Source organism: Phyllostomus discolor, chromosome 6 (assembly GCF_004126475.2).
Source record: "Phyllostomus discolor isolate MPI-MPIP mPhyDis1 chromosome 6, mPhyDis1.pri.v3, whole genome shotgun sequence".
Lineage (NCBI taxonomy): Eukaryota > Metazoa > Chordata > Mammalia > Chiroptera > Phyllostomidae > Phyllostomus > Phyllostomus discolor.
In genome coordinates, this window is record NC_040908.2 from 130,235,149 (window position 1) to 130,261,756 (window position 26,608).

General features: G+C 44.1%; 1 protein-coding gene and 1 long non-coding RNA gene across 2 annotated transcripts in view; both read right to left on the reverse strand.

Moving 5' to 3' along the window:
* The window catches only part of GALNT18 (polypeptide N-acetylgalactosaminyltransferase 18), a 319,011-nt gene extending 292,621 nt beyond the window's left edge, over positions 1–26,390 (reverse strand). Inside the window, exon 1 of the mRNA XM_028516504.2 lies at positions 25,679–26,390. Coding sequence (XP_028372305.1) covers positions 25,679–25,913 — 235 coding nt within the window. The 5' untranslated portion in view covers positions 25,914–26,390. The remainder of the gene's footprint in view (positions 1–25,678) is intronic.
* LOC118501292 lies at positions 884–4,546 on the reverse strand. The gene is made up of 2 exons (XR_004903916.1): positions 2,230–4,546; positions 884–1,383 (listed from the first exon to the last, which is right to left on the reverse strand). It is a non-coding gene; the product is annotated as an uncharacterized LOC118501292 (long non-coding RNA).
* Positions 26,391–26,608: the final 218 nt, after the last annotated feature.

Consider the following 26,608-nt stretch of genomic DNA (forward strand, 5'->3'; position numbering starts at 1 on the left):
AGGACCGAGGAAGTGGGATCAGTTATACCAGTGACCACAGTGACTGCAGTCAAAATTGGCATAGTACACTAAGCCTTTATTTTGGGAGGACTACATGCTTGCATTCACTTTCTCAGCTGACAGCCGAATATGAAGTGAGGCTGAAGCCATGAATAAAGGGATGAAGTGTTTGAATCATGATGTTTAACTGTGAGCCCTTCTCCTGAGAGTCCCCAGAAGAGTGGAGGGAGAGGCTTGGAGGGAGAGATCTCCTCTGCAACTTGAGTCTCCCACTATGGACCAGTGCAAAAGTGTGGGAAGAGGTGGTAAATCCAGCACTTTTTTTCCAGGGGAGAAGCACACTTATGAAACCAATAGATCCTTCTTGCTCCTCCAAATAGGCAAGGTCTAGAGCACTAAAAAAGAGCAAGCCATGCTCTTTGCCAAAGATAGGGAATGCCCACATTCCAAGAGCATCTTAATATTTAGCCATGTTGCTGAAAATGACTCCTAAATATGCTCCCAAAGGAAAACACTATACTATGGCTCCCCTATTGCTCTTCAACAAGCACGAGAAACTGGTAACTTCACACTCACAGGAGCTTCAACCAAGAGAAGCATTCAGCAGTTTTAAAGTCTTAAACAGCTGATTTGTACAAGACTGATGGCTTTGCTGAATGCTAATGACAACTCGAGCTCTGCTGGGGAGTGTGACACAGTTTGTCCATCATTCATCACTCCCAGCATAGCCACTGAGCACCATATAAGCCAGGAGCCTCAAAGAGCTGATCTTGAGTCAGCTGCTTACAAAAATCCCCCACAACCTACTCTTAGATCCACAGCCCAAACAGTCCAGGGCAGAACACAGGGAGGACATCTATATTTCAGAGAACTGATGTGACCCAGGAAGGCAAAGATCACATGGTCATGTGCAGTACCCACTGAGTCCAGGGCCACAGAATTTGATCCAGCCATCAGAGGAAAATGAGAGACTACAAAGAATCCAGATTTTGGGTTACACATGCTGGCTTTGTGACTTAATCTAGGGCAAACCTCAAATATACAACAGTCAGTAGAGCATGCTCATGTGGCACACTGCTATGTGTTCACTAAAACTCCTTTCTTTTTCCTCCTGGGCAACTAGCTAGACTAGATTTCCCAGCTTCCCTTGAAGTTAGAGAGTTCCTGCCAGTAAAATATGGAGGAAATTATGTGTTCCACTTCTATTCCTGGCCCATAAAAACCTACCTGGAAAGTTCTCCACTCCCTTTCTCTTTCCATGTCTGTCAGCTGCATGCAAAGGGCCCAGCAGAAGTCTTTGAGGCCTAATCCAGTATCCTGGGATGGAAGGAACTGCTGGCTCACCATAAACTTCTACACTGGTCATTGGGTAAGTAAGGAATACTGTTGCGACCTGCCCTGCCTGGTCTCAGGAAGCTGTAACCCCCCACGATTTAGGCTGAGTGAGAGACCTCTGAACCAGGAGCCACTAAGGAGACAAACTTTTTTCCCTGGCATGAATGCTGCCTGTTCTGTGCCTGGCCTCCAATGCTTGATCAGTTAGCCAATGACGGGTAAGATTTCCCAAAGGGGAATCGCCTAAGACAGGTATGATCACATGGAGGCCTCAGGGAAGGATTTGGGGGGCTGTGGAAATGAAGGAAATGAAGGGGTGATTGACATCAACCCCTGCCCCCTCGGCTTTGTCAAAGCCTGAGTCCTTGTTCTTAGTTGTGAGAAATCCAAGTCTCCTGTCTGCCTTTGTCTCCTCTGCCCAAGTCAGGCCTGTGGAAATAACAGGGGCGGTGCAGTCCGCGGACCCGCGGGGTAACCAGGCCTGGGACATAGAATATGCAAGATCCTGTGAGATCTGCTTGCTGGAGGATGCTATTGAATTAGAATATGAAGGCACGGGCAGGAAACGAAACTAGCCTTTTAGGTCCTGTAGTCTTTTTAAGTGATAAAACACAAACTCTCAGCCCAGAATCCCAGCAGGAGATCTACCAGCACCTTTGAAAGCTACCTATTCCTTTTGATCTTCCCTGCCAAACTATAATCCACAAACTGTGTCTATATTCTTAATAAAAGCCTACTCAGGCAGGGACTCGGGCGCTCTCCACTAGAGAGAGTGGCCGTTTCGTACCTATTTCCTCACAGGACTCGGCTGTCCCTATGTATGTTTTTCTCGTGTTTCGATGAGCATTTGCAGCAGCGATGGATACTGCTGGCTCAGTATCCGTCTCAGAATACATTTTTACTAGTCAAAGCCACTGACGTTCAGTAGTTAGTACTGCAGTTAACTTTCTTTAAATAAAAAAGGCACCAACCAATCAGAAGGACCTTGGCTGTTATGCTGCACCAATGTACCTAGTATATACTAGCAGGATATCAACCCCCAACTTGCTTCTGAAGCCTCCACTTCCTCACTGGTGAAACAAAGATATCTACTCAACAAGGTTAGTATGAGGACTGACTGAGATCATGTATGTAAAGCATCTAGCACAGTACTTGGCCCTTGGTTGACTGAGCTGGATGGACCTCATTGAGTTCCTTCTCACCTGTGTTTCTCAGGTTCCCCATTTGAAACTGAAAGTTATTCCAAACACTCCCTTTCTACCTTATAGACAAGTGGTGAAGGAGACCTTAACAGCCTAAATTTTCTCTTCCTCATTTACATTTTCTTTTTTTTCCAGGGTGCTATTAGAGCTAATTTTAGCTTTATTTTACAATGGCCAGATCTTTTGAAACAGTGTGTGTGTGTCTAAGAGTTTTTTACTTCTTAATCCCTTCACTATTTTCACCCAGCCCCAAAACACCCCTCCCCACTGACAGCAGCCAGTCTGTTCTCTATCTATGAGCTCACACTTTCAACCACAATCATTCTGTCCACAAGGAGAGCAGTCCCCCAGGTGCATACTGCTGTCGTTTTCAAACAGTTTTATGGAAATTCTCCTTTCTGGGTGAATGTGCCAGGAAGGTATCAAAGACAGTGATGGAAGTACACTCTGTTTAGTGTTGGATAAAAATACAATAAGCGCAGCCATACAGATGGGCTCTGATACTACCTGAAAGGACCAACATATACCAGTTACAAGGTTTGTCCCTGAGAACACACCTGTAATCCTGAAATCCAACATCCAGCTGTAATTGCATGCTATAAGGGCTTAAAAATTCTCATTTTCATGTAACACAGTTAGTTGTCAAGGGTTCAGATTCTACTATCTGACCACATGGGATTGATTCCTTTTCCACCATGTGCTAAGCATGTGACACTGCCTACATTATTTAATGTTCATGTGACTCAATTTTAATATCAGAAAAGGGGGAATAATAAAAGTACCTATTCTCAGACTATTTCTATAAAGTGAGATAATTTGTATATGCCATTTGGCATGATTCCTGGCACATAATATCTAAATAAACATTAACTACTTGTTTCTATTCAGCGCAGATCAGAACAAACTTTTCAACCAGTTAAGGAAACTCCTATTTCTCTGAGTGAGTCCCTAGAAACACCGTCAATTCATCTCCAACAGACATTTTTCTATTTAATGACCCTAAAGAATCTCTTTAGAGACAGGAAAGCTTTAATCAATTCCAGGAAATAAAATGCTAAGAAATACATGCACAATTACAAAAAATAAAATCAAAGATTTTCCCATACATTGTCCACCAAACAAAAACATATTGATGTGTTGTTCCTGCAAGGAAATGGGCTGAGTTTTCTAGATCCTTCCCACTACTGCCTTCTACTTTCCAGGGCCAAAGGGTACCTCCAAGTCAAACAAGGGGTTCCCTCCCCCAAGTTCCTCCCATAGTTCCCTGGAAGAACCAATCCTGCCCCCCCCCCCACCGTGACTTATGGGCACACTAGACACATCTTGAGACTGGCACAAGCTCAAAATAACATTAAATTCAGAAAAGGATATATACTACAGCTCCTCCTTAGAAAACCAAAGAAGTGAGAAATAGTGGGAACATTCTTCACATAAAAATTCTACCACTCCCCAAAGCACATTTGGGAGTCCCAAGTCTGTAAAATACCAAAGGCAGGACAGGGGCTCATTTCCGAGGGAGTCTGAGACTCATCGTGGAAATATTTTTATGTCGCTCCCAAGTGTAAAAAAAGGCACAGTACCCTGTGAAGTCATTTCCTTCTCAAGGCCTCTGGTCACCTTTCTTATAGATAAAATATCAGGAGTCAGACCAGAGCAAAGGTCACCCAAGCTCTCTTTCAAGTATGTCCACTGCAGCCACCCTAGACAGGACATGCTTTGTCCATTTCTCTTTGGTCCCAACTGCCTCCTGTTATATTATAACAACCCCTTATCCCTCATTTAAGTTACCTGCCTGGCATTTGAATTTGTGGCCCCTCGACTGGAGGGTCTCATGGGATGCTTCCAGCTTTGTCAGCTCATGAGCTAAAATATCTATGACATGAATTGTCCACACTAAATCCCACACTCAATTTCCCCAATTTTTGAAAGGGACCAAGGAGCTTGGCCTTTCTTCTCTGGAGACATACTGATGCTAACCAAAGGGCTGTAAGGTGTAGAAGGGATTTTGTTCCCTTTTCTCCACATAAAATATCTCAAAATACCGGTGAGATATTTACGTAACTGGACCATGCCTGATTGTTTTCCTGCAATCTCCAGAGGATACTATAAGTGATTTTTACCATTTAAAATTTCCCAGGCTTTCTCAAATGCACTCTTAAGTTCTGTGGATAAGATATCGAAGATGAGTCCCATGCTCACTGAAACATGATTTTCCTGTGCTGTTTGTGGGTTTTCAAAGAACTAGTCCTCATGTTTGTACTATGGGGAGTGGTAGAATTTTAAACAAGGGGTATCCTTGTTTATGTTCTATGCTTCTCAATCCTCTCTGTTTTGCTAGAAGAGAAACTTAGTAAATACTTATTTTTAAAACTGAAAATAGTTCTCACTCTGCACCAGACTCTGAGTGTGTGTATCTGTCTGTAAGAGAGAGAAGAAAGCACAGTTCTTAAGGGACTGTCAGGTCTAAATGACCACATTTTATTAGTAGCTGCAGTTCCTCCCCAGGTGAACCTCACTCCAGAAATAAATCTTAAATGGAGAGAGACTCTCCTCCATCCACCAACAATGGAAAACCACTAGCCTAAATCAGATCTTAACATTAATAACCCTATGCAATTTTCAGCAGTTTTATTAATGCATAATCTCCATATCATTCCACTTGCCCACTTAAAGGGTACAATTCAAATGTTCTTAGGATATTCACAGAGCTGTGTGCATCCATTACCACAATTTAATTTTAGAACATATTCATCACTCCTCAAACTGTACCCACTAGCAGCCACTCCCCAGTTTCCACTCTCACCCCCACCCCTAGCCAAACATAAATCTTTCTTTTCTGTCTCAATGAATTTGCCTATTCATATTCATCAACTGATACAGTACGTAGTTTTTTGCATCTGGCTTCTTACACTTAGCACACTGTTTTCAAAGTTTATCCATGCTGTAGCATGCATTAGTACTTCATTCCCATTCCTGCCTGAATAATATTTCATTGCATAGACATACTATATTTTGTTTACCAGTTCATCGGTTGAAGGACATTTGGGTTGTTTCCATTTTTTGTCTATTATAAATAATACTGCTATAAACATTCATATAAGTTTTTGTGTGAACATATGCTTTCAATTACCTTGGGTATATATCTAGGAGTAAAATTACTGGGTCATATGGTAACTCTAAGTTCAAAATTTTGAAGAATCCTCACACTGTTTCCAAAGTGATTGCACCATTTTATTTCCCACCAGCAGTGTATGGGCATTCCATTGCCTCCATATCCTCACCACCACTCATTAAATCTCGTTTTAATTAAAGCTGTCCTAGTGGGTGAGAAGTCGTATCTTGGTGTTGAACATCTTTTCATGTGCTTATTGAAGATTTGTATATTTTCTTGTCTCTTCAGACATATTGCCCATTTTTTAATTGGGTTATTTATCACAATTTAATCAAGTTATCACTTTTTATATATTCTGAAATTAATCACTCAACAGATATATGATTTCCAAATATTCTCTCCAGTTCTATGGATTATCATTTCACTCACTCAATAGTGCCCTTTGATACACAAAACCTTTTAATCTTCAATAAGTTCAACTAATGACTATTTCTTTTCTTTTGTCACTTGCATTTTTGGTGTCATACCTGAGACCTCTACCTAACCCAAGGTCATAAAGATTTATGACTGTTTTCTTCTAAGAATGTTTTAGTTTTAGCTCTTACATTTAGGTCTATGATACACTTTGATTTAGTTTTTATGTGTGGAGTGAGGCAGAAGTACAACTTCTAATTTCCCTTTTGATTTCTTATATAATTCATTAACTATTTAGGAATGTTTTCTTAAATTTCTACAATTCCCCAGATGGGGAATTCACAAATATTCTTCCCTTATTTATTCCTTATGTCATTCCATGTGGTCAGAAAATGGGCTCTGTAGTTCAGTCCTCAAATTTATTGAGGCTTGCTTTATGACCAAGCATATATTCTATCATAGAAAATGTTTTATGTGTGCTTGAGAAAAATGTATTTTCTACTTTTGTTGAGTGGATTGTGCTATAGATATCTGTTAGGTTTTGTTGGTTTATAGCTGTGTTCAAGTATTCGACATCCTTGTTGTACTTTTGCCTAATTGTCCTATTCCTTATTTAAAGGAGGTAATGAAGTCTTCCAACTATTATTGTTGAATTGCCTATAAGTACTTTCAATTCTTTCCTTTTTTGCTTCATGCATTTTGGGACTCTGCTACTAGGTATATATGTGTTTATAATTGCTATTTTTATTATTATAAAATGTACCTCTTTTTCTCTAGCAACATGTTTTTTTGTTTTACAGTCTATTTTCTCTGATATTAATATAGCCACTGCATCTTTCTTATTGTTATATCTTTTTCCATTCTTTCCTCTTCAAACAACTTGTACTTTGATTTAACAGTATGTCTCGTTTAGATGCTATATAGCTGAATCTTGTGTTTACATCCAGTCTGACTATCTACACTCATTTTCTTTTTTTTTTAATTGTTGTTCTATTATAGTTGTCCCAATTTTCCCCAGTGCTCACCCCTGCCCCAGCCCCCTTCCCACCCTCACTCCTAGAGTTAATCCCCACCCTGTTGTCCATGTCCATGGGTTATTTATACCTGTTCTTTGACTAGTCCTCTCCCCTTCTCCCTCCTTTATCCCCCTCCCTCCTCCCTTCTGGTCACTATGCTTCTGGTTCTATTCCTTGTTTCTATGCTTCTGGTTCTATTTTGTTCTTTTGTTCCTTCTGTCCATTAGCTTCCTCTTATAGGTGAGATCATGCGGTATTTGTTTTTCACTGCCTGGCTTATTTTACTTAGCATAATACTGTCCAGTTCCATCCATGCTGTCACAAAAGGGTAGGAGCTCCTTCTTTCTCCCTGCTATGTAGTATTCCATTGTGTACATGTACCACAGTTGTTTGATCCACTCATTTACCGATGGACACTTAGGACGTTCCCTGCACTTGGCCATTGTAAATTGTGTTGCCATGAACATTGGGGTGCATAGGCTCTTTTAAATTGGTATTTCAGGATTCTTAGGATATAATCCCAGCAGTGGAATCACTGGATCAAAAGACAGTTCCATTTTTTGTTTTTTGAGGAAATTCCATACTGTTTTCCACAGCAGCTGCACCGGTCTCCATTCCCATGACAATCAACATTTTGAGTGGACGGTTTGACATAGTTGGATTTACATCTGCAGCTGTACTTCATGTTTCCTATATACCTCACTTATCCTTTTGTTGTTTTCCCTTTTCCTCCTTTACTGCTTTCTTGGGCATTAAGTGAATAATGTACAACATTTTGACTTCTTTAATGATTTTTAACTACATTTCTTGAGTTATTTTCTTAGTGGCTAAGTTTTACAATATACATTGTAACACAACTAACTCCATTAATTTAATTCTGGTGCTTAATTCCTTTATGCTATTATTATCAAATATTACATTTCTGCATTCTAGATCCAGCAATACAATATAGTATATACTGTTTTATATAGTTCCTTTTTAAATCAGTTTATCTCTTTTCTTCAGATTTCATAACCTCTATTGATCTGTCTTCTTGTCTGTACCTGCCCAGGGAACAGCCCCTGTCTCTGTGAGCTGGGGTGCAGGGGAGGAACAAGCCATGGCGCCAAAGCCACAGATTGCTGCTATTCTCACTGAGACTTGGATTTTCTTAAGAAAGTGTTTCTCCATTTCATGTATGCTCTTATAACAACTTCCAGAGACTTCAATTTCTGGGGTTTTTTAAATTATTTCACCGGTGTTGTTGTTGTTGTTGTTGTTGTTGTTAACTGGGGAGAGGATCCACGGAGTTCCTTACACTGCCATTTCTGAAATGCTTCTCCTAACCCCATGTGATCTGTGCTGAAAAAAAAATCATTTAGGGAACAGCTGGCCTCATTTACCAGTGTTCTGCTTACTTCATTGTGACCATATTGTCTAAATTGAAAATAAGGGGTATGTGGCCTGGCAAGGGCTTGCACTGCTTCCAGGTACAGGAATCAATACGAGCAGTAAACTTTGGAAATACTAGAATTTATGATTTGTTTAGATGGTTTCAGGGGACAGCAGATCAGAATATTTAACATTGATTCGTCCCAGAAAACCTAAGGATATATACAGGGTAGAACAAAAGTAGGTTTACAGTTGTTTGCATGGAAAATAATACAATAATAAACTCTGTTTCATGTGCTCACACCTGTAAACCTACTTTTGCCCCAACCTGTAGTTGCTAAAACTCTGGTTCTCCTGAAAAGTTAGAAGAAATTCCTGACTGACGCAAAGTCTCCTTTGAAAGGGAATACTTCTAAGCTGTGTCTTCCCATCAGCCATCTCAATCTGTGTTTGGTGCTTCTCCAAAGACAATCAATTAATTCCAGTGGGAATTCAACATGAGAGAGCTGGGCTATAAACAAAACACAGCCAAGAATAAGCTTTGCCACTAACAGTCATGCTCCAAGGCTGGAAGCTGGCTGCTTTGCTTCCATTCTCAGTTGCCTCCTCAGCATTCAGAATCTAGGGAGCTTTTTCTCAGGCAGCTTGGTAAGTTCCAAACTAAAGTCAAGGTATATGGATATAGACAAGGAGAATGCAGCCTGGCAAAGGCAGGGAAGAAAATAGGACTGTCTGGGAGAATTTGTTCCCAGATTTCCCTAAAATAAGACTCTGAAGTCACCAAGGAAATCTGCTTTTGAAATAACAGACAGCCCCAGTGCCCTCAGCCTCCAGGGCAACACATCCTCTCTGGAAATACGCATCTGCCTAATTGCTTGAGATTGTGCACAAGCTGAATAGTCATGATTCTTATGTTGTCACAAAGGCTGTATTTTCAAGTGCTTCCACCAATATTTAAAACTCTTTTTCTGTCCTAAAAAGACCCATAGATGGTACTAGACCTACTCCTACCTGAGATGTCTGGCTAGCTGGGGACCACATGGATTTTGGGCCACTGATCTCCAGACCAGGGGAAGGAGGGGACAGAAAGTACTGGGGCCAGAATTATTGCAAAGCATAACAACTGTATTATCTATAGATTGAATAAAATGTGTCTTACTCATATTTGTATAACCATTTTTCAAAGGTATATATTGGCTTGATTAATAAGTTAAGAATTCATTTAAATCATTATTGAATTTCTGGTTATCCATTGTCAGGTGTGGTCTCCACAGGTGACAGACACCATGCAGAGCATGCCATGCACCTGGCTGGGTCTCAGTATAAGATCACTCAAGTGAAGCAGGCTCACTATTCAGGTGACACATTGTTGAGCCCACACTGCTGAAGAGGGAGAAGAGACAAGGTGGACCAGCAATCTGTTTCCAGTCCTAGATACTCTCTGGACAGCCTCGGGTGACATCACACCAGTGAGCGGCAGCACCAGAATTTGAGCCAAGTGTATCTGACTCCAAAAGTCAGCACTTCATCTGAGCTGGAAAAGGCAGGGCTGCGTGTATCAGAAGGTCACTTTTGCAAACCAAACCCAGAGCACCATTTCAGAGCTTCGAGAAACTTCTTGGATTTTGCTTCTGTTCTCTCGAACTGGCAAAAAACAAAAGGCGTCCTCTTCCTAGGCCAAGAGAAAGAGATAAGGAATCTGGGAAGCTTTTCTGCCCCAGGGAAGAATCGGCCCCAATGACAGTTTGGTATTAACTAGCTCAGCCATGCAGGGAGGCATAATTAGTTTCCCAGTCCAGAGTTTCATTTCACTGGTCCCCCACACCCCAAGGGCTATACAATCTGTTTGAAATGAAAAGAAAAATAAAATCACTGCTCTTTTTGCTGACCCACCGGGCTATTGCTCCTGGCTGTGGGCAAAAGGTGAGGCAGCCATCTGTCTGCTGAGGTAAAAAAAAGGATGGAATAGTCATTTTTAAATGATATTTTCAATTTTCCCCTATGTCTACTATGCCCTCTCCCACCCTACCAATTAAATGACTCTTTCAAATTGAAAATATCAGGGAATAATAGGAAAAGAAAAACAGTAGTAATCTATGGTTCCTGCTAACGGGCTGCTCTGTCCCGATGGGCTGAGGCCGAAGAGAAACTTCTTCCTGTGCCCATCTCCTGCCTGTGGTGCCCAAAGAATTTGAACAGGGCCTGAAGGAAGACCATCTCCTGACTCCAGAGCTGCCCTCTCCGACAGTCCTTCCTCCTCCCGGCAGACAGTTCCTGCCATGTCTCCTGAATGTGAAAGGACAACCCCAACTCACTTCCGCCATCCTAAAGGCACTTCAGGATGGTGGGATCCATTCTGAGGGTTGCACAGGCCACAGCATGGACAGGAAGCCAAAAAGTCGCCACTTAAACTGGGAAGCCAAAGGACAACTTTCCCTCCACCCAAGAGCCCTGAGGAAGCCCTTACTCTTTCTTGGCGATCAAACAGTGCTTCCTCCTTCCTACTGACTTCCCAGGTACCCATTTAAATGACCTCAACTCTCCCCCTCCTTTTGAGGCAGAGCATCCCTGTTCAGCTGCATCTTTTCCAGCATTAGTTTCTGCTTTTGGTTCAGGTTTATTTTCCCCTTTCTGTACCCACAAGATTGCTTTTGTTTGAAAGTGACCACAAGTGACAGCTTTATTAAAATAAAGACATCGAGGGTCCCCTGAAGGCTTCATTCTTCTCTCGCCAGCTGACTCCTGGGGGAATCTCCGTGTAGGAAAGCACATTTTACACACACACACACACACACACACACACACACCACTGAGCTGTAGCTTCCCTGGTATGAAACCTTGAAACAACAGTATAAGCTATGAGGTGCCATGAAAGAGACCTCAGGAGCATGTGTTTTGCTGTCCCTGAACCACAAGGAGGAAGCAATATGAGCTCGCTTCCCGCAAGCCACCTGCACGCCACCCCCAAGCCTAGAGGGATGAGAACCAGCTCTTCAGTCCCCTTCCAGACAGCTTGGAAGCCAGAGACCTGGATATGAACCCTCTCTCTAAGTGGTTTTAAACAGGCCTGCTTATTTATTCCTTCAGTCATTCAACAAATTCCTACTTAGTCCTAACTACATGCCTGCCACTGTGTGAAACTGGAAAAGGGAGAAAACAGGACCTTGTCTCTACCTGCAAGGAACCCACAGTGTGATGAGAAAAGCAGACTAGTAGTTATAGCACAATACAACTTATCATCTGTAAAATGGGGCCAATGATCTCACAGGCTTATTTTGAGGATTAAATGAGAAGTGGATGGAAGAGCACCAAATATCTAGTTGGTGCCTGATAAATGTCAATGTTCTCTCTTTTTCCCTCCTTGATGTCAAATCTCTGCTCCTCCTCCATCTGCACCACCTCTGGGAGAAAACTTCTCCCAATACAGAGATGGCATCATCAGGTGCCCCCATATACCACGTAGATCCAAAGCCAGGTCCTGCTCAACGGTGCTACATGTCCAACCCTGATGGTGATCCCAGCCAGTAGGGTGCAGGCCCCAGGGACCCAGAAAGGCCAGGATGAGGACCCCTCTAGCCTCATCCCCTGGGACCCCATCGAAGGAAATCTGCCCATTTGAAAATCTACCCATCCACTGCCCTTAATCATCTGCCTTCATCTGAGAATGTACAACTAAGGATTTTACCTTCTCATTGCAGAAGTTTCTTCTGAGGTTGAGGGAAGTAAGTGGATGTAGAAGAAAACTTTCTCGACTTGATTCAGGAGTCCTGGCCCCCCCATTCTGGAGGCTCCAGGGCTCAGGGGAGGGCACGCAGGGCAGTTACCACGTTGTGCTGAGCCCTGGGGCCCTCAGCAAACAGTCTGAGGGTGAGGATGCTGATGGTAACTACCAGCTCTAGTATGCCCTGATTCTAAGCAAAGATCCTTCAGACTAGAACCTTCACAACTGAGATTCGACTTGAGAAAGCCCACTCTTCTTTGCTAATAAATGAGAAAAGAGGGAAGGACTGCACTGAGCTGCACAACACAATACTCCACATCTCTAGCCTCTAATATGGGTCAGGGTGAAATAAGACATCGAATTTTCTATTTAAAAAAAATCAGTGCATACTTTCTGTACTTCTAAAGTAATTACAAAGTCAAAAGTACATATGTTTTGCTAAAAAATCTGGCTATTGTTGAAAATACTCAAAATTTGTAACTGTACAGTTTTAAGTAAATAAAATAATTATTTTTTATTGTTCCTTAAGGCAATTAACTTCCTACTAATAAGTGACCAAAATAACCTCTGCTAATCAAGAAATGGTTTATCACCCAGGAAGTTTCATAATGATTTACTAAAGTTCTCTCTAGTGAAAAAGCAAAACTCATCCTCAGTTTTCTGCTGTCACTAAAAAGGAATCTTTTTCAAAGGGACTTAAAGTAGATAAGTACTAAAAAAAAGAAAAAAAGTAGAGCGTACCCTCCCAGTGTGAAACTGCATCTATCTCTGAGTTGTAAAGAATGTATACTAAAATTATATCATGCAACAAAATGCACACTTTGTAGAGGGGGAAGAAAAAAATTAAATTGAATCTTCCTGACAATTGTCTTAAATCACACCTTCCTGCCTGCAATTGAAATTATAAGTCACATTGCTTTGAGTTAAATCAAATTCGCCCTGGCAGGAAGACAGGCTGATGCGGCTCCAATTTTGTTGGGAGGTCGAGATGGGGGAAAACACGAGTCTCTCCTCAAGGAGACTCCCCCTCAGAAATGAGACTCTGGCCAGGTAACTGGACAGCTTGCATAACTCTCCTGACAGCCAAGGTTTCAACAAACACATTCCTGGCATCATCTCCTGCCCACCGCAGTGACAAGTAGGTCTTACAAAATAAATACTTCTCTACAAACAGGGGCAGGTCCCCAGGCTGGAAGGCTTAGAATTTCAGAATAGTCAGGTCAAATTGAGCCACTCCAACACGTCTCAGCTGAAAAGCTGTCACCAGTGTCGGTTTGGACTCACCCTAATCTCACCTGTGACTATCTCAGCCTGGATTTTACTGGGAACATCTGAAGACCTACATGGTGTCTAACTGCACTGAAATGGGCTTCAAATCTGATATGCTAGGTGTTACAACAAGAAAATATATTCCTGACCACAGTTTCTATGCAAGCTCCAAAAAGGAAAGATAGTGGGAGTGAAGGAAAGAAGGGGAAAAAAGAAAAACTAAAGAAAAGAACACGTACCCCATGCCTACTGGGTGACAGGTGGGGTGGGGCTGCTTCCTGCTGGTCCTCTCATTTAATCAACTTACCAATCCTCGGTGTTTGAGGAGTGACTGTTCTCATTTCTATAGTTAGGGAAACTGAGGCACTGGGAAGTGAAGGAACTTGCCCAAGGTCACCCAGCGTGTAAAGGGCAGGGCCGGTTCCCATCGCTGTCTACATGCACACCAAGTAAGAGAATTCAGGTTTCCCTCTACAAGGAAACTGTTGGTTTCACTTAATATCTAACTCGCACCCTGATAATCTTCTCAACTCCACTCTAAATCCTCCTCATTCTTCAAAGGTGTGTCATAAATCCCAGTTCCTCCCTGAAGTCTGTTCTGACAGCACACTCTTCTAGAATTCAATTTTTCCCTTCACTGCATTAGCTTACAAACAAGCCTCAACTGTTTCTTGTGTTGTCTTTCCAGCCTGATTATGAGCTTTTAAAAGAAAAGGACCATTGTCCTGTATATTCTGTCCTCGCCCACCACACCTGGCACAGTGCCAAGACCACCAGCCGCACTCAGGGAGCAGCCACAGAACCACCTGGGTTGATGCCTTCAAGAGCAGGGCTCCTCTTCTCACCCCTTCCAGTGGCCCCCCATTCCTCCCAGCGCAGTCCTCACACAGTGGTCTCCAAAGCCTGCACAACCTGCTCCCCAGCCCGCCCCTGTCTGCCCCTCCCCCATCCTTTCTCCCACCATTACTCTGCTCTGACCACACCACTGTTCCTTAAACACACAAGACAAATGTCACATGCCTGCTTCAGGGTCTTTACACTGGCTGTTCCCTCCACCTGGAACTCTTTTCCCCTAGACAGAGTTCACACCTCACTCTCTTCAAGGCTCTGCTTGTAGCTGAGCCCCTGACCACCTCAGTGCATTGTAACCCCATCATATTTTTTTAAACATTTTATTTATTTATTTTTATGGTGGGGGGGAGAGAGAGAGAGAGAGAGAAACATCAATGTGCGGTTGCTGGGGGTTATAACCTGCAACCCAGGAATGTACCCTAGCTGGGAATCAAACCTGGGACACTTTGGTTCCCAGCCCGTGCTCAATCCACCGAGCTACGCCAGCCAGGGCTTAACCCCATCATATTTTTGCGTCCGTTCCACTGATGTGTTCCCAAGCTCTAATAGGTGCTCACGAAATGCTGGTTGAATGAAGGAGGGGAAGATGGTGAGCACATGACTGTCAGAAGGGAGGAGTATACTTTAGGCCACTACCACACTCCCAGCCAAAGTGGAGGGGAATAGAAACTGGAAGCAGGTCTGCAGTTTCTCCCAACCATCTCATGAGGCCCCCAGGCTGCAATAAACAATGTGAACCTTGAGGTCTACCTCCTACATCTGCCCACAGAACTTGGGGCCCATTGTTTTTATCCACTTCACCCTGAATAATCCTCCTCATTTAAATGGGAAGTCCCTGGCAGACCCTGACACGTCTGCTGTTTCCTTTGTGTGCACCAGTCCCCTCTCTGGTCCCTGACCTGACCCTGCCATGAGCCTGGAGGACCCCCAACAGAGCTGTGATCTGAAAGAATAGAAGAGATGGTCCTATTCACACTAAGTCTTCTCCGGGAAAAAGCAACACTGCCCGCTGCCGAGAGCCCTGTCTGGGGCCTCCCTCAGCCTTCTAGAGGGCTCTGTCCCTGGTGAGCTCCTGTGTCTCCAGGGAAGGAGACACAGAACATCCACTTTGTACCCATCTCAGAGCCTTGACACTCTCATGACCCTTCTTCCAGTCTCGTCTGAGAATTATCTGCTAAGAGAAAGGGACGAGCCTTTTCTCTTGATTAGCATCAATAGAGCAGAAAAACAAGAGGGTCCCTAGTCCCTTCCTAAGGGGCTGACAGCGATAACTGAGGTTTTGTCTCCTACTCACTGTATAACCTCGGACAATAAAGGACAGATAAACAACAGGTGCTGAGCCTTAATTTCCTCAACTGCAAAATGGGGGATAGGTACCAACACCATTCCACAGGGTTGCTTACATTAAAATTGTGTAACAAATGTAAAGCATTTAGCACTTAACAGGTGCTCAACAAATATTAATTTTCTTCCCCTTCCCATCTCCCAGGCAAGCTCATACCAATTTCTACACCTCCTCACTGGTTCTTTCTTCCAATTTTTGAATCACTAATGAAAGTCTCTTCATCAGCTTTCCACTGGCTTCCCCTTCTAACACAACTCCCCCGATTATAATTATTTTTAAAGTGTGTCTCAATTATAGACTTGGAGGGTCTACATCACAATTCCTGCATGTTATACTTTCCTCCATACTCTCTTTTAGAAAATAAAACAAATCAGAGGATCACTTTATTATTAAACTGAGATTTAGAAGCAGCAGAAACCAAAACGTTAAAAGACTCTCTCCAAGTCCGTGAACAGAGAGGCAGGTCTAAAGCCTCTCCCATAGTCCCCCAAACCTTCCCCCATCCTCCCATGCCTCCCTCTCTCCCACCAGGGAAATAGTATGATGATTATCATGACTGCAATTAAGAGAAACCAGAAAACCCACTCCTCTGCTCTGGGACCCTAACCAAGGCACAGCTAAATAAATCTGTAACAGAAGATCCAAAAGGATCTTCCACATGGATAATAGAAAATGTCACCAGCACACACAGGAAGAGAGATTAGTTCAATAAAGGAATAAAGTTGCGCTTGCAGGTCTCAAGTAAGATTTCTGCTTACGTTTAACTTTCCAGCATATATCACAAGGTTATTAATACAGACTCCTACTGTTTTGGGCAAATAAACTGCTGCTGATGTTTTGTGCCCAAACCACTTTATTAGAGTTTTCATTTACAGCAATTGTTAGGGGTTTTTTTTTTCTTTCCAAATCCTGAGAGGCTCAGACAGATAAAGAATGCCAAGGGGGGCCAAATAACAAAGGAGAGAGGAGGCAACATGTGTGGGCTGAGGGAGGAAGAGGGTAGGACAAGGGCTGCTGGGTCCCTCACTGTCCTCTTTATCACTCTTGGACAAAGTCAACATTCAAGCACAGAGAGCAGAAGACACAGGTGTGGTGCAATCAGCAGGGCGATTCTGCCCTGCCACTAGGAATTACCATTAAACAGAACTCACTGAGAAGACAAGGATGACCAACCATCCAGGTCTGCCCAGAGCTGAGGGGCCTCCTTGGAATCAGCACTATTAGTTTTAAAACACTGAAAGTCCTAGCCAAACAGGACACGTTGGTCACCCTGGAAGACGTGTCACTTAGGTCAGTGCACAGAAAAGCACTCAGCACAGTGACTGGCACTCAATAGGTGCTCGAAAGTCACATGTGGAATCTGAATGAGCTTTAGCCTGCAGTTGGTACACTCTACTCTTTCTACAAGAACAAGTTCCTGGGGGCCCTACAGCAACCAAATGGGTCCAAGGTAGCCCAGAAAAAAAAGGCTCTCCACAGCCCTCACGGCTGCACTTCACACTCCTTTCCAAAACAAGGTCTTCTTCCTCTGGTGCCCCAGGCAGGACAGACAGGGCCACCTGCCTGCTTCCCTTGCCCACCAGTCTCCCACCTGACCAGAGGCCTCTGAGCTTAGACTCTAATAAACACAGTCTTTGATAAAGTGATCTCCTGGTCCTGTCTTGGCGACAGTGTCATATTTGTACTTTCTATTCTATAAAGAGCATACATGCTGGAGACAGCTTCCCTTCTTGGCTCTACCACTTATCAGCGCTGTGGCCTTGGGAAAACTCTCTAAGTCTCTTATTGTTTTCACCTCTAAAACTCTCCCCACTATGTTGTGAAGATAAAAGGCAATATGCGTGGACAGTACCTAGCCCCGGCCCTGACACTCAGGAGTGGTTCTTCCTCCATTCCCCCAATACAATCTTCAATTCTTTATACCCCTGTTGACCCTAAAATAAATCAAGAGTTTGGTTAGAATTCTCATTTGTCACTTCTGCAGCTTCACATCTCTCCTTAGATTCCTTACTCGCATATCCATAGGCTCAAGCAATTTTGGTATTGTTCCCCTAGATCCCCAGATACTACTAGCATGACACTTATGAACCCAAGCTTCAAATCCTGTCCTGCCCGGGTCCCTGAATTACCTTCCAAGTCCTCTGGGATCTCAATGGCCTTTAGCCCTACGTTCCCAGAGGACAGAGATGGGCACATCAGCCTGGTGAAGCCACACAACGCACCAGAGCTTGTCAAGATGCAGCACCCAGCCATCTTAAATAGGGTGCTCTGCTCCAAGACATAAACTCTGGGCACTGGTGAAATGAGCCCATTCACGTCAAAGACTTTACCCCAAGTCTCTTGTTCAGGCATCATTTTTCATTGTCCTCATCTGTCCTAAGGAGATGTTTGCAGATGCCACTTCCCTGGATCTTTCCAAACACTGCACTTTTGTTATCTCTTAAACAACAGGGGTAACACAACGTAACCCAGCAAAGTATGTTGGCCGGCTCTAACGCCATTTTAGCAGTGGCATCGCACAGAAGCTTGTCCCTGTCTCACTGGGGCTGGACTCTAGGGCTTTCAGCAAACCCAATTCACATAACTAAAAATGAATGTCGGGCAGCGAAAGGAAACTACATCTCAGAGCTGCATAGCAACGGGATGATCTGTTCGATCAACATATTTTAATCTGTAATTACGTAGCCAGAAAAACTACCAAAGCATCATATAATGAGGGGTCCTTTGCTTAAAGTTACTGTTGGCCGTACTCAACTGTGTGCACAAAGAGTGCACAGACCCACACAGAAGACTCCAGAACAACAGTTGTTCCCAAGCAGTGCCACTACATACTGTATGTTGGAACAGTTGTTCAGTAATTTGTTATTAATAATAATTTATACCAAAGCTTCTGACTAAGTTTAATGAAGTGAAAGGATTTCAAAGTTATCACACTCTCTTACATATTACTATGCTTTCTGAAGTGGGAGAAAGAAGAAATGGGGAGAAAATAAATGCAATGTGTTGAGACGTGCATCCTGGCCCAGCCCTGGGGCATGCGCCCTGCATGTGGAGGCACATGTGGGTATGAGGAAGGAAAATATCAAGGACTCCTTGCTCACACTGCATTGTGGAGTGGAGCTGACTCTGACCCCAAAGGCAAACTGAGATTGGGTAAGATGACTATCACCAGCTCCAACAAATAATCACATCTCTGACAAATTTAAGGCGGAACCCCCAGCCCTAGAGAGACCTTGAAGGCCCACGTAAAAAGTACAGCCCTCCATTCACTGAATCTGGATCATCAACAGGCAGACCTGGCCCTCTCTGCCCCTTGCTCCCTACCGCAGTGCTCATTCAACATTTGTGAACTTCCACCTCTTCAGCTTCATGCCTAATCCTCTATCTCCCAAAATCCCACCTTGCTGACCTCTGGCTCCCTTCATCACTCACATCCAGCTTAGTTCTTGCCCAGAGGAACTTCTGTGCACCATCGCCTACAAACAGACCATGTGCTATGTGGCTCTCCGCAGGGCAGCGTGCCTACCCCAGACTCTTAAATAGAACCCAAGCAACAAAAAAGGCCAACAATCCTAAAGGGACCTTCAGGCCTCAGGTCAAGGCTATAGCCCATTCAGCTTTTCAAGGTAAGTGAAATCAGAAATCCTACAGGGTGGCAATGAAGATACTCCAGTAACCTTGTATGTGGCTCTGAATCCAAGTAATATCTTTGGAAAAGCGCAGACCAGCCTAACCCAAGCAGTGGAAGCTGACCTTCGAGGCCCTCACAAACCAGAAAACCAGACTGTGGCTCTCTGACATTTCATTCTGAATTCTCCTTGAGATTCTACATCAACCTACTTATCAAGGGCAAACAACAATTTATGTCAAGTGAGTGGGAAAGAACGTGGAACTCATTTATTTTACAGCCTACATGCTTCTGGATAAAAATAAAAATTCTTTGGCCATGTGAAAAAGTTATATTCTTTTGGCAAGGTTTTTCTAGTCCATAAAGATGTGGTCCTGAGCTATTAATAAAGGTAATTGGGCTCAACTTGTACATCCTGCTATTGAACTCTCTCAAAATATCAGTCACTGTTAATCATATAATTTCACATGCCACGGTTCATTCTGAAGGACAAATCGTTTTATCCTTTTGTGACAAGCCTTATCATTTAAGTGACACCCTTTCTTCAAGTAAACTGCAAGCATTCAGCAAACATCACATCCTCTTCTTCACAACTCTGCCAAGTCAGAGATCACGTGAGGAGGACACCAGCCAATTCTAGGTAACATCTAAAAGCTTTAGGGAGCAAAAATATCTCCCAACCTCCTGACCTAGAACACCTTCTGATTTTTAAGGACCACATCTGATCTGCAATTACCATGAGCAACCTGCCGTTACTGAGCTGATATACATTAATATGCACATAATATGCCTAATAAACTTCTAGGAAACAAAAAGCAGCTAATAATCCATTTCTCCCATTGTTGGGATAATCTTGACTCAATGCAGTAAGATAATGGATTTAGAAATTAGTCATAAATGTAATGCATTATTAATCACCGTATTCAGGAGGGTAAAGAGCTGTTATGAGAACACCACCCAGGAATTCAATTTCCTTTTAGATCTGTTTACTTTTCTGAATTCTCTATGCTACTATCATCCCTCACAAAAATGTAACAGTCTGATCTTTCCTGTTTGAAAATCACGATTTCAAACTTTTCAACTTAAAAAAAAAACAGAGCCATTCTAAAAATGAAATATTTTACACAACACCAAATACAAGACAGATGGAGACAGCTGCACTGGCTGTGATGAGGGAAGCGGGTGGGTGCAGGAGAGGCCCAGGGGAGGTGTGCCCTTTCACTCTTTTGGGCCAGATCAAACCTTCTAGAAGCCTGGGGCTCCTATGGACAGAGTTTGAAAACCCCCACCCTAAGGTATCTGTGTAAAGCTGCATATTATATTAGAGAATATAGGCATTATTTATTTATGATATACCAAACTAGAATACAACTATCCAAAACACAAATCACAAACACTGATAGCCCAAGAGAAATTTGACAAAAGAATACCAATGCAAGATGAAGTCAAACATGGGGGCAGGGGGAGGATATTGTGTTCTATAGTTATCAAAGGAGTAGAAATAAAAAAAATAGAACATTTGACAGTGATTATATTTGCCCAGAAAATGTTGAATGATAACACCCAATGCTGGCCAGGCTCCGTGAAGCCGGTACAATAATACATTGCTGGCAGCTGTGTCAAAAGGCTTTTGAAAAACAATCTTTCACAAAATGTTCATATTTCTTGAGTCAGTAGTAATCCCACTTCTGGAAATACACTCTTAAAAGTAATTCAAATGAAGAGAACAGTGAGGTGAAGATGTTTATTTCTGCGTTATTTATGACAGAAAATCAAATGCTCAAGAATAGGGAAGTGGTTAAATCAATAATGGTATACTGGTGGTGGAATATTATGCAGTCATCAAAAATAAAGTGAAAGTTCTCTTTACAAACCCTCCACTGAATCACCTCCCCAGATAAACCACGCCTTCACGCCCGCTGTGAGGTAAACCCAGGATTCCTTTGTCCCTCTGTCAGCTTTTCTCCCCTCCCCACACTCTGATCTCCTGCTCGCAACTGAGTTGTATGCTGTTGTCCAGTGGGTTTGTTCCCAAATGTGTTTATACTCGTGGTACTTGTCATTGTAACAGCATAATTTGCTTATGTATTATATGAAGCAATGCAATATGACTAAAAAGATGAGCGTTGTTATTTCTAAGAAAATTAATTTAAATACTTGGAAAGACTTTTTAAGGCTAGTCAGTTAAATAGCAGTCAAATTATATGTGAGCAAAATGACTGCAAAATACCAGACAGAAATCATAAAAACTTAACTTACTACACTGAGATTGCTTCATAAGCATCTTTAAGTTCTCAATGAATTAAAAAAATAAAAATAAAACTCAGACTTTGTAAACAGTGCATTATGGGAGTATTTATAAAGGAAGAGGATCAGAAGTCATGCTTGGCCTTACAGGGGAGGGCTGATAAATGATTCTACCTACTGAATGCACGTAAAACAAAATATTTAATACATGTATGTAATATCTTGTTTCATTCTCCATTTCAACCAATTCTTCCATTAGCTGACTAACAAGCCCTAACTCTGTTGAATACGAGGGATTATATTGTTCTTGAAAAACAAACCTACTACTATGATAGGGAACAAAAGTGTCTTGATTCACTTCTGTATCCAAAGTTACCAACCCAATGTTGCTCCTGGCACATTTAAGTCTCCAGTAAATAAGGACTGAATCAATCGACCATGTAGCAAACAAGAAAAAAAAATGCTATTAACGAAAAGTAAATTGAAAAGAGGAATAAAAAATTGCACGTAAAACACGACTGCACCTTTGTTTTTAAATGTGGAGACAGAGGGACAAAGCTGGAAGGGAATGCTCAAAATGCGAATAGTTGTATTAGAGTCCAATAAATTAGAGGCACTTTTATACATTTTAAAATATTTTCTTTCATATGGGCACGTTCATTTACATATCCAAAAAGATGCTAATCAACAAGAGGAGAATGCTGGTTTAGGACTTCCAAAAGAAGCAAGTCGACATTTCCATGTCCTCAGTCCTCCGATACGCAGGCCTACGTCGGCACACCTTTACTTAACCCACCTCATCGACTCAAGCGGCCTGACCTTTCTCCTCCTGTTCTAATAGTTATTTTGTGTTTCCAAGCCATCAGGATGCTATTTTTTTTTAATCTGGATGTATTCACCCTCTCATGTACCATCTATTTGGCTAAAAACGAAATTTTCAAAACTACACTTCACATTCTCAAGAGAGTTCCAAACACTACCTAATTAAATCATTCAATCAGAAAACAAATTAAAATGAAATACCACTGCAATCCCCATGAGGAAAATAAACTTTTCAGTCATGACTAGAACAGACCTCTAGGGTGATGCTCCAAAGCCTCTTGTAATTGCAAGTCCTATGGAACATCTTGCAGAACATTTTGTGACATTTGCAAGTTCCGGGACAACTTTTCTTCCAAAGCAAAGAGGAGCCTGAGCAAGGCTCCAAAGCAAAACACATTCATTTACGAATGGAAATGTTTTCATTAATGACTAACTGGTGCACTGGGCATCCGCACTATGTGCTCATTCATTCATCCACTTGTCCATCCAATACCTGCTCTGTGAATGCCAGGAGTTCCTGGCAGTGCCCTGGCTGTTCCACAAACACTTTTTAAGTAAATGTAACCTCTGCCTCTCAGCATGAAACAAAATACAAAACAAACAAACAAACAAGCAACAACAACAAAAAAACCCTCCAGAGCTTCCTGAGTTTATTTAGGAAGTCTCCAAGCTGTGAGGCTATGATACCATCACTCCTGAACCACCCTCTGAGGTCTCTAACTCTGATATCCAATTCCATCAAGGACTCTAGGGAAGCACTGTTTCCCCTTTGACCCACCGGCCCTTTTAGGAGACCGTAGAGTATAAGATTAAGAACACAGATTCTAAAGCCACAGTAGCTGGGTTTAAATCCACTACCACATGCCAGTGGTGTGACCTTCAACAGTCATATAACCTTTCCATCTGTAAAGTGAAGTTACTATTACCTATCTCATATGGGTGTGGGGATTAAAGAAGACAGTATACATAGTGTACTTAGAATAGTGTCTGGCACATAATAGGTGCTGTGTAATATTTAGCTATTATTATTATTATTATTATTATTATCCTTCATTCCCCCCAACTCAGCAAAGTAAACTGGATTGCTCAAAAGTCTCTGCTGACCACAGGAAACCTGACAGTGGAATATACATAAATAGCCTGTATCACAAAGTATCAGAGCCTAATCTTGTCTTTTCCCATCCTCTGCCTCTAGCACTTGGCCAGTCTGAAGCTTCATAGGCCCCTAACCTAAATAAGGTAAATCCCTAAATTTCCCTAAACCCCAGCTCAGGCACAGCTCTGGCACCATCAAGGGAGTTGTCACTAGTCGTCTCTATACCACCATGTGGGTTGTGGCTTTCTGTCCTGAGAATCTGGTCACCTCTGAATATCCACAGGAGTCATAATACAGTCATCTCACGCATACAAGAGAACTGTACCAACACCTATTTTAAGGATTCTGCTCCCCCTTGTTGTTCCACCCCTCTCCTTGTTTTCAGGTGTATGAGTATGATTGAAAGTTCCAAATGATGCAAAGTTATAAGGTTTCCTGGAAGAAAAAAATCACAAAGTCTCCTTTCAACTTCAACATTGCATTCATTTTCATGTAGAGCCTTACACCATGTGATGTGGTCTCCACACTGCTTCTCAAAGAGTGCATCCTCACTGCTTTTTCAAAGTAGTACCTTGCTCACTTTCTCCCTGACCAGCCTGGGAAGTACACAGAATCATTTTCCAGAAACATATTCATACACACACAGAATCTGTGAATAAAAATCTCTCAAAATCTGTGGCAAACTGGAAATGTAAACGTAAGGAATGGCCTTGTATCTCCCTGGGAACACTCTGAATCTTCCCAGGGAAACACTGTAGTTCTATTGCTGATGACTTGTCAATGGGGACCCATGGGATGGAAAAGGACAAGGAAAGAGGAGCAGCAACAGGCACCATCAGAAAGATAAATTGTTCTGCCAAGCCCAGTACCAGGCTGAGAGGCAGAGGCAGGTATGAAGGCGACACTGTCAACAGTCTCCTTTTCTGGGCAAGTGTCAGAGCCATGAACTTGTTCTGAAGTCATCAGTCAGGAAGCAGTGGATAGGCACACCTCTCCTGCGCTCACCTGAACCTCCCTTGGGAAGGAACTATCCTGGACAAGTGAGAGAACACCAAAGCAGCTGTCCCCACCCTGGCAGGAGCAGCAGGTGCAAGAGTTGGACCTAGACACCCACTTGTAATCAAAAGAGAGTGCTCCTGCTGGGTGCTGGAACCAAAACCTCCTGGGCCTGCCAGATTTACAGATGAACAAGGTTCAGCTGGACCTGCCCTTAAGCAGCTCACAAGCCTAGTAGAAAGCAGGGGGAGTGAGCTGCAAAGAAAAGGTAAGTGTGAATGTGAGAGACCTGCATGTGTATGAACAGCTGGCACTGTTAGTGCCGGGGGTTCTCCATCCCTGGCCTCTGACAGCTCCTTGGATGGGTCACCTCTATGGGGGGTACCCCACCCTCCCCTTCGCCCCGCCCTGGGCTGGAGCGCAACCTCCCAGCACAGCCTTAGACTCCAGACTCTTTGGGAGCGGGTGTATCTGCTCCACCCCAGCCACTCCCTGGACTGGGGAGTGGAGCTACAAAGAGGAACAGCTTCACCCAGCTGCCAGCGGCTCTGTAAGGAAGGCGCAGCCCAGGGCGGGTTCTCCAGGTCCTGAGCGGAGGCGCCACCGCAATGCACAGAGCTCCAGGCTCCAGTGTTTCTTCTCCACGTCCACACCTGCTCCTGGAGAGGGTCTTAGAGCCCACGGCTGTGGTGGGGGTGAAGACAAGCAGCACCCCCAGCCACAGATTCCCCTGCGTTTCCCCCTAGTGACCAAGCACGCTGGGGCTGGGGCTGGGGCTGGGGCTACGCAATCCTCCTAGCTCCAGTTAATCCCGCAGCTTGTGAGTTCTAAATTCCAATGTCTGGGGCCGCACAGGCATCTCACCGTGGGCCCCTACAGCGGCCAAAGAAGATCAATACCCGGGGGTGCGCTCTCTTGTACACACAGGCATACACACGTACACACACTGAGATTGGACCTGTGTGCAGTTCCGAGAGCCTGCGAGCAACCAGCCCGGAGTCACACGCACATCTGGGCACGTGCGCAGCGCGCCCCCACACTGCCAGTGAGCTGCACACACGTGTGCCCTGGAGAAGCGCGCACAACCGCAGACAGGAGGGTCCCGCACTCAGGCAATAGCATGCACGAACCCCCAAGCATCTGCGGCCCCGCAGTCGCTAGTTGGATATGAACTAGCCCCAACGCACCCTGCGCTGCGCTAGGCATTCCCGGGATTCCTGGGCTGCCCAAGTTTCCCGGGACGCCCGTATACCTTGGATATGCTGCTTGATGACATTCTCCAGGTGGTCCAGCCGTTCAATAATTTTCAGGGTGTCCCCTTTGTCTTCCTCCACCTTCTTGTCGGGCACCGGCTCCTGCCCCCGTACATACACGCTGGCGATGTAGTTGGTGACCCAGCCCACATACAGCAGACATATTATGTTGGTCATGCCACTCAGGATCACGCAAGTGGACACCAAAGTTTTGGTCTTCCTGGTGCACACCATTATGGGCTCCCTCCTCCATATAGAGCTCCCGGGGCCCCTCCTCACCGCGCGAGCCCTGGACTACCCGCGCTTACACCTCCTAGCCCGCCCTGGGTAGCTGGGCACCGCAGCACCTGAGTCTCGAGGTTCTCCAAAGCTATGTCCACTGACTGTGGAGCCGCCGTGCCCAAGTTTGGAGCTCCCGCCGTTGGCCGCCCGGAGAGAGCTTGACAAAGGATATGAGGTGGATTTTTTTTCCAAATTAAAAATCCCCGAGCCCTTCTCCTAGCAGTCACCGGTGGCCAGCAGCCGCGAGCCCCGATACACGAGTCTGGGTAACTTTGCCACAGCCTAGGTCCAGGACCACACCACTTCCCATAGCCAGCCGACGGTTGCCTCGGCGGTCCAACCGGCCCGCACTGCTAGAAAGACGGCAGCAGCAGAGGCAGCGAGAGCCGCGGAACGAGCGGCCCGGCCCCCTCCGAGCGACAAGCGCTGCCACCAATCGCACTCCGGCTTGGGAGAGGGGCCGGTGCTCCCCGGCAGGACCAGCGCGGAGGGCGGCGGGGGCAGGAGGCGGAGTCCAGCCCCCAGGCCCCACCTGCTGGCTGTGCTTGGCTCCCGCCCTCCAGGGACGCTCAGGAGTCTACACCCTCCCTGGTGCCTATTCTTACCGCCCTAGTCCCAAAGCTCCGGAAGAGGTCGGCACGGCCAGT